This window comes from Biomphalaria glabrata, chromosome 18 (assembly GCF_947242115.1).
Source record: "Biomphalaria glabrata chromosome 18, xgBioGlab47.1, whole genome shotgun sequence".
In the NCBI taxonomy this organism is placed as follows: Eukaryota; Metazoa; Mollusca; class Gastropoda; family Planorbidae; genus Biomphalaria; species Biomphalaria glabrata.
In genome coordinates, this window is record NC_074728.1 from 4,026,564 (window position 1) to 4,042,039 (window position 15,476).

The 15,476-nt window shown below is 39.0% G+C and overlaps 1 protein-coding gene across 1 annotated transcript in view; it reads left to right on the forward strand.

Annotated features, from left to right (window-relative positions):
- LOC106068259 (uncharacterized) overlaps positions 1-15,476 on the forward strand; it is a 55,798-nt gene that overhangs the window by 19,290 nt on the left and 21,032 nt on the right. The window contains exons 8-13 of the mRNA XM_056017853.1: positions 1,846-1,922; positions 4,935-5,018; positions 6,617-6,798; positions 9,829-9,965; positions 12,121-12,204; positions 13,332-13,530. Coding sequence (XP_055873828.1) covers positions 1,846-1,922; positions 4,935-5,018; positions 6,617-6,798; positions 9,829-9,965; positions 12,121-12,204; positions 13,332-13,530 — 763 coding nt within the window. The remainder of the gene's footprint in view (positions 1-1,845; positions 1,923-4,934; positions 5,019-6,616; positions 6,799-9,828; positions 9,966-12,120; positions 12,205-13,331; positions 13,531-15,476) is intronic.

Genomic DNA, 15,476 nt, shown 5'->3' on the forward strand with positions numbered 1-15,476 from the left:
CAGTTAAAAGAGGAGCTCCAAGCCAGGGAGCTGAAGATCTTCTGTGAAGATGAGAGCCAGTCTTCGACAGAACCTGCCCGAGACCTGCCTGTTTGAGGTAGAACAAGATATGGAAGATATGCAACAACAGATGGCAGCTGTACTTGACAAGATGGGTTTTCAGCAATGGGAGCTGTGCTTGAAAATATTGGGTCTATGTGAGAATAGTTGAACTCAGGGCTAGGAAACGCCAATGACAAGATAGATGCGTTGGATACCAAGATAGATATCATGGAATCGGTAATTGAAACCGAGTTATTAGCTATGAACCAACGCATACATGCTGTGGAGGAGAGAATCACCAACATTGACGAACAGATAAATCAGAGGGTCGACGCAGTGGAAGAAAGAGAAAAAGTCTGCTTGTGTGGCGGAAGCTACATCTGTACCTGTATGAATACCACCACTACGAGCAAGAAAGGTGAATCGATGTGTACCATGCTCGGAAAGACTGATGAACCGATATATGATCTGTTGAACAAGACAGACAAACAGATGGCTATTATGTCGAGAAGAATACACGATCCGTTACTCATCGGAGACGCTGATCATGGTAGTGCTGTCAGTGACTGTGGTAACGAGTTTTGCAAGCGTGGCTCCCACAACAAGAAGCCTGGCGATTGCTGCGAATATGACAATGATGAGCACAGACCTGATCATGTCCAAGTGATTTCTGCTGCCTACACGCAGGCTTCCTACGAGATCAGTGCTGACGGGAGCTTGCATGGAGAGGGCAAGTACCAGAAGACATGCCAACAAGGTCTTGACCAAACAGGCGCTTGTCCAGAAGCCATAACCAGCTAGTGAAGCTCTGAAGGTGGTAAGAGGAAACCAGTAAGACGTGATGCAGCAGCTGATTAACCTTTACACACCTGCCCTACAGGCATGTCTTCCAGATGCTGCTGGGTTTGGTGACAGGTTTGATAACCAGACCTTCTGGGGGCCTCCGACTAAATTGCAAAGCATTCACGGAGAAAGTCTGCTGAAGCGTTTTTTTGGATCAACTGCATTTACAACAAGCGCTGTGACCTTTGCTCTACGTGTCAGGTGGCTGCATTAATTACAAGAGCTGTCACTACCGCTCTATGTGTCAGGTGGCTAACGCCAGCAATAACCATCAGGATGGAGAGACAACGATCGCGACATCGTCTCGAGAGAAACTTGGTCAACAGGCGAAGGAGAAAGCGGCACCTGTAGATAGAGGAAGACATATAAAAAAAAAAAACGGGGCTTCAGCTCTGCACAAGTTTCTTAATTTCTGCATATACTTGCCCTCTCCCTCCAAGCTCCCGTCAGCACAGATCTCGTAGAAAGCCTGTGTGTAGGCAGCAGGAATCACGTGGACATGATCCTGTGCCTAGGAAACACCTCATTCAATGGTTAAATGTAGATGCCGGCCAGCAAAACGACCAACCTCCTTTACTTTCCTAAACTAAACTCAGAAACACTTTAGAGTTGGATGAACCCAAGGGCGCCCTAAAATCTCAAAATTTAAAATCCCAGTCTCCACCGAGATTCGAAACAAGGACCTCAGGTTTGGAAGCCGAATGCTTAGCAACTTAGCAAGAATTTACTGTGTAATGTGATTTCTATCAAAGTTATTTCCTAAAAAGTAAAATATATAATTATGTCTCAAACAAATGTTTAGATTAAAAAGTAAAATATTCTTGGGAACACTTTTGGGAACCAACATTTTTTTTTAATTATACGTTCTGCTCGCAAAACATAATTCGCAGCATAAAAATATATAACTTTTTAGAAATAAAAATTAACAAGTTGTTATTTATTATGTATGTTTTTCAATAGAGAGAGAGAAGTGGAACTAAGATCATGTCAGATGATATTGCCAATGATGGGATTTGTAGAAACAAATACATTTTTGGGTGAGTAATGACTAAAGTATCTACAAAAACATCATCTATCTGTGACATTTTTACATCTCAAGTACAAATCTTTTTCCCTTTCTATATAAGTTTATTCAGGTCGAACATTTGGGCAACGACTGGGTGATTGGACACGGTTCTCGAAAACAGCTCTAACGATTTACTTAGAAATTATGTACTTTTAATAGTTGATGCATATCGTTTGGAAAAAAAAAAAAAAACATGGAAAACTCTGGTACGACTCTTATATCTTTCCAAAGTGTAGAAAAAAAAAAGGTTAAGTTGGCTAGAGGAATAGAAAATCTTTTTTTTTTTAAACTTCGGATATTTTCTAGGCCCTAGTCATTAGAGTTCAAGTACCAGGTAGAATAATTTGTTAAGCAATATGCATACCCGAACTAATTTTATAAACATTTTTATAATGAGATTAAGTCATCGGGTAAAGACTATCAATTTAGACGAGTTACTGTTGTGTACACTAAAATGGCCTCTTTCAGTCGTAGAACGACTATGGTTCATCTCAGAGCTCACTTCTTCAAGTGGCTGTGGGGCCCTATTTTGGAGAGACACTCCCGTCCACAGATGGAGCAGGTTAGGTGGCTTTTGCCAATGTACTTTCGCTGTCCATAGCGTTCTTGGTCACTGTCTCTCTCCATCTGGTGCGGTCTAGAGCTATGTCTTCCCAATTGTCAGTATTGATGTTCACTGATTTGAGGTCACGTTTTATTACATCTATGAAACGGAGGTGGGTGCGAAGTTTTTTTGTGCCAGTCGCGAGTTGTCCATAGAGGATGACTTTCGGGATGCGCTTGTTCTCCAACCGGCGAACATGTCCAAGCATGTCTGAGGGCTGTAAAGATGCTGGGAATACCTGACCGCGCAAGGATCTCAGTATCGCACACTTTTTCTTTCCATGTGAATTTCAAGATCCTACGGAGACATCTCAAATGGAATGAGTTTAGTTTTCTCTCTTGCTTTGCGTAGGTGGTCTATGATTCACTGCCATACAGCAGTGTACTCATAACGCTTGCCTTGTAGACTTCCATTTTGGTCACCGTAGTTAGCTTATGGTTTTACCAAACTCTTGGCCTGAGTATAGCGAATCTCCTTTTCTAGAGACAGGTTATCTTTAATTGTGGATCCCAGATAGCAGAATTCGTTAGCGGCGTCCAGCTTATTATCGTCTATGAGATTGGAGGGTGGTGCTGTAGCAGGTGTTTACACTTATAGTTCTAAATATCCTGTCAGATGTACCTCTACCGGCTCTGAAACCACATTGGCTTTCAGATAAGAACTCGTCCACTAAAGAGTGGGTTAGTCGGTCGAGCAACACTCGAGCAAAGATCTTTCCTGCTACTGACAGAAGTGTAATGCCCCGATAGTTGGAGCAGTTAGACATGTCACCTGGTTTGGGAAGTGATCTTAACTGGCCTCTTCATCCCACGTAAAACTGCTTGAGAATGGATATGAACGTAGATGGGCATCACAGCCTGGCCAAAATCCTCCACAATGGTTATGTTTGTCCTGGATGTAGCAAAATATGTAGGACTCATCTCGGGCTGCGCAGCCACGGGAAATACTGCATTCCTCACTAATCTTCGGACTCGAAGACTAGCCTTACTATTAAAGTTCTAAAGGACTTTGTACGTGGGGATTAGAATCGAAAGTCTCTTAACTTTTAAAGTGTTGAGCTTTTTTACAATAAGTGCATACCAAATGGAACAATCCTAGGGTTGAGAAGCTAAACTAACACACGCGTATAAAGAGTTAAACTATTGGCCTATTGTAACTTCTCAAATAATTACTTTCAGACATTTAATATTGCTATTAGTATATTCAGAATGGCTTTAGTACGAAACATCAAGTGATGTAAAATTATTAGGTTATAGAGTATAACATGCACTTCTTATAAAGTAAAAATAGCGCGTTTTTTCATAAGAGATCTAAAAACATTGCTTTAGTATTCTAAATAAGCGTTTCCGTGGCCATCTCTGGTACGCCGACCACCTTTCAGCTCACAAAAAAAAAATTGCCTAAGGCATACGTTAGTCTCCCACACGTGATACGTGCCCTGTCCAGCGTGATTGTCGGACTATAAGAGGTGCCTCTATAATGTCCATACCGGTATTCGCAATAACATCGCTGTTTGTAGTTCGGTCTTGCCACAGTATGTCCATGATGGAGTGCAAGCAGCTTTGGTGAGTGCGTTGAAGAAATCTTAGCTGCTTCTGTATAGTGACCATTTCTCACATCCTTATAGAAGGGTTGAGAGAGCCACTGCTTGGTAGACACTGATTTTTGTAGGCAGGCGGAGTAATTGATTTGGGCACACTCTCGCTTGGAGGCGTCCAAAAAGCACTACAGGCCCCTGACCAAACTGGGATCATTCTCTCTTAAAAACAAATATGTCATCTGAAACAATGCTTCCCAGATTTGTGAGGTGGTCTAAGACGTTTGGAGGTTGTCTCCATGCACGGTGATATTTGGCTCCGAGTAGATATTATTTTATGACTTCTGGAACATGCCTTTTTTTCCGAGATTTATCGTAAAACCAAAAGAGGCAAAATTCGTTGACCAAGCGCTCTGTGAATGCTATAAGAATATGAAAGTTACACTGCAAAATGGTATTCAGTACAAAAGTATTACAATGCTATTCATAAATAGTCATCGTTTTTATTTTGTACCATAAAAATATTCAGACTCTTACCAACACTTATGTAGAAAGAATAATTATGATTTCGTCGTATCCCTTAATATAATGTTGATATGATTTATTCAGTATAAGGTTATCCTCCCTTTCCTTGGCAAAAGAGGATACATTTAATTGTAGTGAGCAATAATTTAATATAATTCACGAATCGTTTTAATAGTTTGAAGCGATAAGATAATAACCATTTTCTTAAATTGTTCCTTGAGGGCCCAATCTCAATTAGCTTATGGTCTTACCAAGTACAAATTCCATTCAGTATACGAATTTTTTTCTCCTATATCTTATCTGCCTTGCTCTTCCAGGTTTGTATGTGTACTCCGATAGTGCCTTTGGTGTTGTAGCCGGCCAGTGCTACTTGGATAAACAATCGTCAGTTCAAAATTTAGGTAATTGGTGTTTGAATAGCTTTTAGTGATCTCTCTCTCTATATATATATATATAATCTTTGTAACCCTCCCGTGCTTGACACCACGATGAAAAAGTCTTGAAAAGAGTCACCCCAAGTAACTTTCGCGTACAAATATATTTTCACATGTGTAATGGGTAGATAAATTTAAAACGTCATTCTCAAATTCAAATTTTCCATTGTACCCTTTTCAATTGGAACCAAAACAGATGTAGGTTTCCATCCACACGGTTAGCTTGGTAAAACTTGGGAAAATGACGGGTGATCCAGCTGTGCTCTTTCAGACAGAGCGGTTTGTTCAAGCAGGCTTACACGCCCAGAGTTCGAAGACATTGACCTGGACCTCTTCCAGACAGAGCGGTTTGTTCAATATTTTACGTGGCTACGCAGCTCCAGATGCGATAATCAGTTTTAGCTACATGAAGGGCAGACTTTACCATTGTCCAGCGATGGTCAATTATCTTTTCGCCGACTTTGACTATCATCGGCAGTGAATTTTCGGCAGTAAATACTGCCTCATTAATCTTCGGACTGCAATACAAGCCTTATTATTATTATACATAAAGACTCTTTTATGAACATGCTAGAGTTTAAAATAAAATTAACACAATAGTTGAGCAAATGAATGAAATTTTAACTTAAATTCTTCCAATTTATCGTTACAGATTATTGGCCTTTTTTTTTTACTGTGCTGAATTTCATCCAAATTTTTTTTTACAAGATAATCATTTCATAACGTACTTTAGAAGAAGTACAATTCTTATGTACATTATAAAGTGCTTTAAATCAATACAGGTTATAAAGTAAAATATTTTTTGTTGATAACTTCCGGGTTACCAGCTTTCCTTAATACCTCTTCCTGGAAGTCGAGTCGGCGGTACCAGCCAGCAATCAGCCTGGACGCTAATCTAAGAAACCGCTCTAAAGATCTTTCTAGAAATTTAATAGTTAATGTATATTGCTGAGAAAAGAATTACTAGCTCGTTGGCCGCTTGGGGAAAAATCTATAATTTTTTTTTTCTTAATAAAAAGTAAATAAATGTAAATTTGGCTTAAATACAAGACTTAGATCTAGAGCAAACATAGGTATTAAAAGGACTATCGCGTTCTTGAAACGATAGACGAGTTTGAGAATTTCCGACAGTAAGGCATTATTGATTCAAGAGCTTAAGTTCAGAATAATTGTCGGTATCGTCTTCTAAGTATAGATTTAAAGACCTAGATTTATATCATTGCTATTATTCAAACATAAAAAAAAAGTTATTTATTAAATTTTAAAATGATGTAAGTTTATTGATAGATTATTTTAACTTTCATTATATTTTTACGTAATTCCTGTACAAACTACATCTAGATTCTAGATTCTAAGCTAGACACGCGAGATAATTTTTCCACGGTTATGAGAGACTTATGAGATAATTTTTCCACAGTTATGAGAGACTTATGTGTAGACCTTCTTATCCTGAAGCCAACTGCATTTTGATTCGGGTTCAAATATAAGCGAATTTTCTCGCACAAAAGTAAATACTAATTCAGAGAATATCGTTTTTTTGACATAATGTTGCATTTTTTTCGCAGAATCTGTGTTGCCTATTGAAGACTTGCCTAGATACACGTACGTGGCTTTCTGTCCCGAGAAACGCCAATGCTATCTTATCGTCTATGCAATGGTACCTGGGAACTTTACATGTAAAAAGCTGTTCGGTGACTCACATCCCTGTTGGCCGATTAAATCCCATGCCAACATTATTGTCTATCAGGTGAGTCTAACACAGTGACGCTCAACCTAATTTGACCAGCGGGCCATTTTAATTTCCGATACTCTTGTCGCGGGCCACATGACCGAAAATTTGCAAAAACGAAATAAAAAAAGACCTGAAACAATTTTATTACAAAATGTTTGGATCTAGTAGGCCTGCTGACATTAATTAAAGGGATATTAGAATTTATCTTTTTTTTTTTAACGTCAGAAAGCTGCTTCATTTCTCTAATTGAAATGTGAGCAGCTATGTAGCTAGATTTACCAACTATTCATTTTCTTTTCTCTTTTAGGTAAATATTCCTATCGATCCTCCTATCTATAAACGTAGTTTTAACTATATTTTTATTCGCTGTTGAAACCAAGAATGCCGCCGTATTTTGGTTTATAATGCCTTTTATATGTTGTTGTTTTCTAAACAGTCTTATTTCTTCTTTATAAAATAAAACAAACTCGTTGGCTTATTATCATGTTCCACAATTAAGTCAAGATCCGTGTCACTTTTCCTGGTAGATTCTAAATTCAGAGTCCAGTTGTAGTTTCTTCAGCTGCCCCATCTCCCAATTCGTAAGCGCACAATTATTAAATGGCATGGGACCAATCCATCACAGAAAAAGTCAGGGCCCTAACGTAGGTAAGATACATTTTTCAACCATTTTTTTTTCAAAAAAAAAAGGGGGGTGGGAATTTTCTACACTTTGTGCTGACGTTTCGGCGGCGGGCCGGATGTGGCCCGCGGGCCGTATTTTGGGCATTACTGGTCTAACACATCCTTGCTTATCTCAACTATCTATCTGGTGAGTCTAACACACCATTGCTAAAAAAAATTAAATTAACAGTTAATGGGGATTACTTCTGTTATCATGATGACTGTACACTTGACAATGTATTCCGATAGTCCATGAGACATACTTAAGTCTGAACTATTCAACAATACCTGTGTATTAGGCCAGATTGGGTGTCTGCAGAAATAGCCGTTTCTTATTTTCTTGTGTGCGTATCGTTATTGTTATCTGACATAGAAGAGAGCACCTGGTTGCATGCGGCTTCAGAACGAGACAGCTGGAGGTCACTCACGAAGGCCGCAAGATACACACTTTAGACCAAAAGAAAATCCACTGCCGAGGACAAACGCAGACGGCGAAAAGAAAATCTAAATCGACAACCTGCGGACAATGGTTATTCTTGCCCTGCATGTGGCAAAATATGTAGGTCACAGCTAGGGCTGTGACCTACATGGGAAATACTGTACTCCTCACTAATCTTAGGACTCAAAGACAAGCCTTATTATTATTATCTTTATTAGTAAAAAAAAAAAGCAAAATAAAAAGCTTCTCTTAGAGGACGAACTCCACAATTACAACCATATATCTCAATACTATAAGATGGGTGTGGGAGAAAGACCGTTTATAAATTTTTAACAGACAGAATTGGTAAAATATATCCGAGATAGTAAACAATGCATTTCTTACCAATTTTCTAAAAAGGCAAATTTACGGAAAGGGAGATAGTTTGTAAACCTACAGTAGAAGTTAAGGTATCTGGCATGTTTGTAGTTTGTTCAATATTTTCATGACTACAACGTGAAGATTAAAAGTAGAGATGGAAAACGAACCGGACCAGAACTTAATAAATTAAACTCGATCCTCACGTCCTAACCAAATCGAACTTTAAAACTGATCGGTTGAAATCGAACCGAACGAGCTGTCTTTACCTTAACCGAACTAAATCAAGGATTCTGCATTATTTAGTATAAGAAAGCACTTTAGTTTTCAGCGAGATGATTTGACAATTATTTTTTTCTTGTAAAATTCTGTTACTGTTATCAGTAGGCCTTGTCCTTGACCTCTTGTACACACATCTATACGCATCCTTTTGTGTTAATTTCTATTGGTATCAACGCGAAGGGTGATGTACTATTTAATATTTCTTTTTAATTGAGACGAAGATATTCTTTTTGTAGAATTTACTCATGAGAAGGAGGCAGAAGAAGAGGAATCGGGTATTTACTTTTGAGACTGGAGAAAAACATACTGTTACGTATTTCTGAATCTTCTGGCTAAATGTACTAGTAGGCACACAAATAAAAACACTGCAAAGAACTTGACGACTAAACTCTCAGCTTCATGTAACTTTATTGACTATTAACTCTAACAATTTGTTACTGTAACATGTAGTGTAGAAGACTGTACAATATCTGTCAGTTTACAGTTAGCTATACTTGGTTGCATTTCATCCCTTCACTTCGTTGCTATTCATCTCTTCTCAACTTGCATCGAGCCGTATTCCACAGAACAGACCAACGACACTCTTCCCAGTGTCGCTCCAGGTCTCCCAAAGCTGAACCAAGTCGTACTCAAGTCTACCGAATCAGAGCCGCACACGTCTTACATCGACTGTATCGACTGTAACGGCTCAAGTCCACTGTAGTTCGCTGTATAGACTTTAACGACAGTAGTCCACTCCAGTTAACTCTACCCTAGTTAACTTGCATCGAGTCGTACACATCTCTCTTCTACTGTCTCGCACAGTAGACAACAGTACCGACGACTCATTCACGACTCCATACGACTGACTTTCACATTAACTTTCTGGCTTATATAGAGTCCCTAATCGCGTCTCCAAAGTTGCACAAACACTCCTAGTATCCTCTGGAATAACATGTCAGGAAACGTCACATCCTGTTTTTATTTATACATGTAGATTCCAGAAAACACTCGCTGCAGTGTCATCAAGTCGGGGTCACAAGTAGTGACCTTTATCTGTCACTGTTCATTAGTAACTGTCCCCTACTTAGATCTGTTCGTCCCCTGGAACAACACGTGTGGAGACGTCACATCCTGTCTTTGTACATGTAGATTCCAGGGAACACTAGCTACTGTGTCATCTCGCCGGGGTCATACGTTGACCTCTACCTATCACTGTTCATTTGTAACAATACATTCCTTTCAAGTGTTAAACGTTTATTTGAATATGTAAACACGCGTTGTTCTTTTTTTACCTGTTTTTTTTTTTTTTTTTTTGTGTTTAGAATTCGTCTAATGCATTTCTGATCGAAGGGATATCACCTATGCATGTAGTGGTTTCAATGACGACTGTTCAGACTGGCATAATTACTCTGTGTACAATCATCCCTTCGAACATCTTCGGAATAACCTATTCCTTTATGTAAGTTGTTTCGTAATTCAATTGTAAATGGTACATTATTAGCGGCCCCCCGAAAGGGGAAAACGCAATTAGTTTTGTGCGAAATGTCTGTCCGTCTGTCTGTCCGTCCCGTTTAGATCTCGTAAACTAGAAAAGGTATTGAAAATCCGACATCACAATATTTTAGACCATTCAAAGTTCTGATGCAACGGCTACTTTTTTTTCTTTCTAAAAGCTAAAAATCTAATTTTTAAAATCATTTATGCAAGCAGTTTTTTTAAGAGAAAAGGCTAATTAGTATGCATTACAAGTTAGACCTAATTTAAAACGAAGAGTAATCTTGTAAACTTCATTAGCTACAGTTTTCTTATCTCTGCATATCAATCTTGGAAAAGAATTTGTATAAGAGATTGACCCTTTTGAAAACAATTAGATCAATTATAAGACATCAGTTAGGCCAGGGCAGACGCGGAGGCTAAGCGGTAAAGCGCTTGGCTTCCGAACCGGGGATCCCGGGTTCGAATCCTGGTGAAGACTGGGATTTTTAACTTTGGAATCCTTGGGCGCCTCTGAGTCCACTCAGCTCTAATGGGTACCTGACATTAGTTGGGGAAAAGTAACGGCGGTTAGTCGTTGTGCAGGCTACATGACACTCTCGTTAACCGTAGGCCACAAAAACAGATAAACTTTACATCATCTGCCCTATAGACCACAAGGTCTGAAAGGGGAACTAGTTAGGCCAGGTTCACATCTAACCTTACATTCACCTTCACCTATCCTTTGATCTGCGGGACCGTTGGGGCACTACACAAGATCTGTTAACCTTCTTTCTCCATTCTTACCTCTCATTTGTCTTTGATATAATTTCATTAGGATATTCTTTCTGAAAATATTGAAGCCTGCCTGGGTGGACTACTTTTTCATCGTAATGTCCCGCATAGTTGGGCCACGAAGTGCATTACAGATATAGAAAATATTCACAGATTCACTAACTTCAACTAAGTATTAATAAATTCAATACATACGTCCTTACTTTCTGAGGATTCAGTGAGAGCTCCAAAACAAATAATTCCATTAGAGAACAAAAACGTTTTTTTATATTCTGAGGACCAAGTTACTACTATTTAACTATACTAAACATACAAAGTTACAACTACTGTTCTACCTCTTCCGATCAGACTGAGAACCTTTCTTCGTGTTTTTAGGTAGGGACTAAAGCGTCACAGCATATCACAAAGAGTCAGTAACATAGACTATCACAAAGAGTCAGTAACATAGACAAAAAAAAATGCAAAAATACCTAGGTGTAATAAATATAAAAATAATCTGTCATGGGATCCCCATATTGATAAAAAAAAAAGATTATCAAAAAAATCAAACAAAGCATTCGGGTTTATGAAAAGAAATTTCTATTTTAACGAGGGTGTTATATGGCCAGCACAACGACCACCTATACTTTTCCCCAACCAACGACAGCTCATAATGACATCGTTCATGATATGATGGTCATATGATTATAATCGTGCTTATAGCATGAGAAACAACCCTCTCAGTCTGAGCGGGAACCGCAATGGACAGTTGTAATTCATAATGTTCAGGGACATTTAGTGCACCGTCTTCTAGGTCTAGATCTAAATTACTTTCATTATAGAATATTATAAGGTACAAGTCGACCCACGGCGTAGCATACACCGTTATTTTGCAGGGCCGGCCTTAGGCCCCTATATGACCGCAGTGTGCCCAGCATTTTCAAAGGACCCGCGCTAATTTTAGGTGTAAATGAAACCATTTTATAACTTACAACAAAATACGAAAAAGTCATGAAGATATCCGAAAATTATTGAAATATTTTGAAAACTAAAAAAAAAAAAAATGCAGAAATAAGAGAGTGATCTTTCCTTTACTTCCTCTTTGTATCTAAACTCTTGAGGAAAGAAGAGAATTATATATATAGGTAGTGGATTTTATCTCTATGGAGGTGGTGGGCCGAGTATTATTTAAAATCTAAGATTTTTTATTTATTAAATGTAGAATAATCGCTCTTTAAGTTGTATAAAGAGGGTATTGTCTTTTTAACTTTAGTGTTCCCGCATGAAACTTTTATTTTCCTGACGGACAAACAGACAGATGGATAGATAGTTTTTTTGTAAAGTAATTAGCTTTACTTTTCGTTTAGGTTGCCTGATGGGTTTAGTTCTCATTATCTCGTGCTAGTAACACAGAAACCGTACGACGATCTTCGAGGACATGTTATTCAGTTGTAAGTATTTTGTTTAAGATGACATTCGTGAAATGACTTTTATAAGGAGCAGTTGTGTTGAACTTATTTTGTTAAGATGGTAACTTAACAGAGGTAAGTGTCCTGTTCTTAGCTGGAAGATTGTAGATTGTTCTTTGCGGGGGAGGAAGTTAATACTGTCCTGTTTGTTTGGCATGGTCATTTCTTAATCTACAGTCACAAAGAGGAGTGGCTCAACCAATGGGCATCAGGAAACACAGGCAGAGCCATGTACCGAGAACTTGACTCTTAAAATCAAACAAAATAATGTACGATGTTTGTATCAATGGGGTAAACTGCTTCGCTTACAAGCAGGAAATCCTTAGTTCGAATCCCGATGTTTCTGACCGTTTGATCGTCTAAGAGCTGAGCCGAAGTCTCTTCGAGCTCTAAGTTTAAAAAAAACAACAACAACTGTTTGAGCGTCAAACAGTAAAAAAAAAAAAAAAAAAAAAACCTGTGTGAACACACAGTTCTGTCTGGAAGAGACCCAAGTCAATGCCTATGTAAAGCATTGCTATTTCCGATGCATCTGGTCCCCGAGCGCATGGGCTAAACATGGCCGAAGGCCGAGTGCACCGGCAACCTCTGTCATTTTCCTATGTTGTACCAAGCTAGACGTGGAGGACTAGCAATTAGTGCAAACGGTCCCGAGAGGAACGGAGCATTGATTATCGACAGGGTCGTGAGGGCTCTCTTTCAACTCCGCTCCGTGCAATGGGTAAGCTCTCGTCTACCCGAGGACACACCCACGGGAGTTTTATTTTGCCATTCATTTAGCCTAGTTACCACCTCAAGTAACCGTTTCCACACGGGCGCCACTTTGAGGCAGAACAGCATGTCCGTGACTTGCAGCACCAAAACTCCTGATAAACTAAACCACCGTGGGCGTACTATATCTTAGCTAATAAGACTTCATATAACTTGAATAAGAAATTTAGCTCAATTTCAACGTCTCTCTAAGCGTTGTAATTCTAAAATGAGAACAAACATTGACTTATGTTGTCTTTAAAAAAAAACGCAACACATTATGTGCTCAGACTGGCGTTTTAATTTGTCCGAAAATTTATAACAAACGTTTAGTCTTGTCTTTGTACATTATGTTTCAGGTTGAAGCCAGCATTTAATTCTTCGGGAAACAGTGCCGGCGTTAACATTTTTGTTGGCCCAGTTACAAACGAAGATACTATAACTAGCATTTCACAAACTCCATTCGGCTGCTATCTTTTCGGAGATTCTAAAACGAACAGCTATGCTACTCCTATACACTCAAGATTTTATTTTAACAATTATGTAACAGCATCTACGGTATGTACATTATCAAGAAAGCAGGCTTGAATTTATTAAATAAACTCTAAAAATTCCAATAAGATCTACTGATATATAAGGCCCGGGAAACGTCCCTCACTCATAGTCTGACGCTCGGGTGAAAAAAGTAAGACCATTATTAAAATAGGGAAGCGATACAATAACCCCCGTTAGATTTGCCTAAGAACTCGGTTCATTGCGCTAGCGAGGATGAAAAATAAATCTTTACTCGTGTTGACACGTAAGCAAAAAAAAAACAACAAACAAACAAAAAGCGCTCATTTCATTTTGATACTTTGAAGAGATCTGCTCCTGTATATCACACTCGGACTCAACTGAAGAAAACATTGCAAAACAAGAAAAGTCACAAGATAGAGCAGAAAGATTGAGTACAAATGAAGGATCACATTTGATTAGAGTAACACTTTGTAAAATCATTGCGTTTGAAGGCAATTCAGGATAGAAGAATTAAAAGTAAACGAGCAAATTGTGGACTAAAAAAGTGAACATGATATTCAAATATTAGAAGAAAAACTTATAAAATACTCAGAAAGACTTTCACATTATGCAAACGTTACTTCAAAAAAGAAGATGATTGCGTCCTACGTGTCATGCATCCAGTCATGCATGTTAACCAATGACTTAAATTCTGCCAAGTCACTTGTTTTCCTGGCTGGCTCAGGCAATCCATTCCATGCTCTAATATCACTAGTGAAGAAGAGTATTTGTACAAATTTGTCCTAGCATATGGGATGAGGAATGTGCCTTTATCTTTGTGTCTTTCAGAGTATTTTATTAGATTTTTTTTTTGTATTTGCAGATTATGGTTTAGTGTTTAGTGCATAATCGCTTTTTTACTTTTGAGACTTCTCTCCTGAAGGCTTTTTTAATTTAGTAAAAATAAAAAAGCACATTCCTTATTTCACATACTGGGACAGTAATAAAAAAAAAAGTTCCCCTTTGAGACCTTGTGGTCTATAGGGCAGATGATGTACAGGTCATCTGTTTCTGTGGCCTACGGCTAACGAGGGTGTCATGTGGTCAGCACAACGACCGACCGCCTACACTTTTCGCAAACTAATGTCACATACCCATTAGAATTGGGTGGACTCAAAGGCGCTCAAAGATCCCGAAATTAAAAATCCCAGTCCTTATCAGGATTCGAACCCAAGACCCCGGTTCGGAAACCAAGCGCTTTACCGCTCAGCCACCGCGCCTCCAGGACAGTAATGCTCAACCTTATTTGGCCCGTGGTCCGCCCATTCTGATTTCCGATACTCGTGTCGCGGCCCACATAAACAAAAAGGTAAAACAAAGAAAAACTCGAACCATTTTTATTATTCCTAAACCAAATTTTATATCTCCGGCTGCTTAGGTTAGACGCCATATTAGAGCTCTAAAATTCGTAATATTATATTCGTTATTGGGACGATTATCAACATGGGTTTTACACGATTCAGCACTGAAATTAGTGGCGTGCGGTTTGCGGACTGTCGTTCGGACCTATCGATGGTCCCGGGTTCAAACCCTGCCCGCTATATATAGAGGGGTGAAAGGTCGATGGAACGTCTGTTAAGACCGAGAGACAGCGGGACTTTCTAAACTCATGACAGGAAAAAGAAAAAAAGCTAAATATCTTCTACCTACCATGCCTAAGGCGTATCTTTAAAAAACAAAAAAAAAAAAGGTGGCAATGTAAAATATTCTATGAGGAAGTGCTACGGATAGCAGGGTGCCTGGACATCCGCTCTGTTATCAGAAGCTGACGCTTTGGCTGGCCTGGTCACGTAGAAGGTCACAAGGCCGCTGGTCGTCCACTTCTAAGCAATGCGACATGAAGCTCTTAGAAATCGATACTAACCGCTGGGAAAAAGTGACACACGGAAAGCGATCACGGAGGCAGGGTCCCGGATTCCAGATGCCATATACAAAAGAAGAAGAAAGAC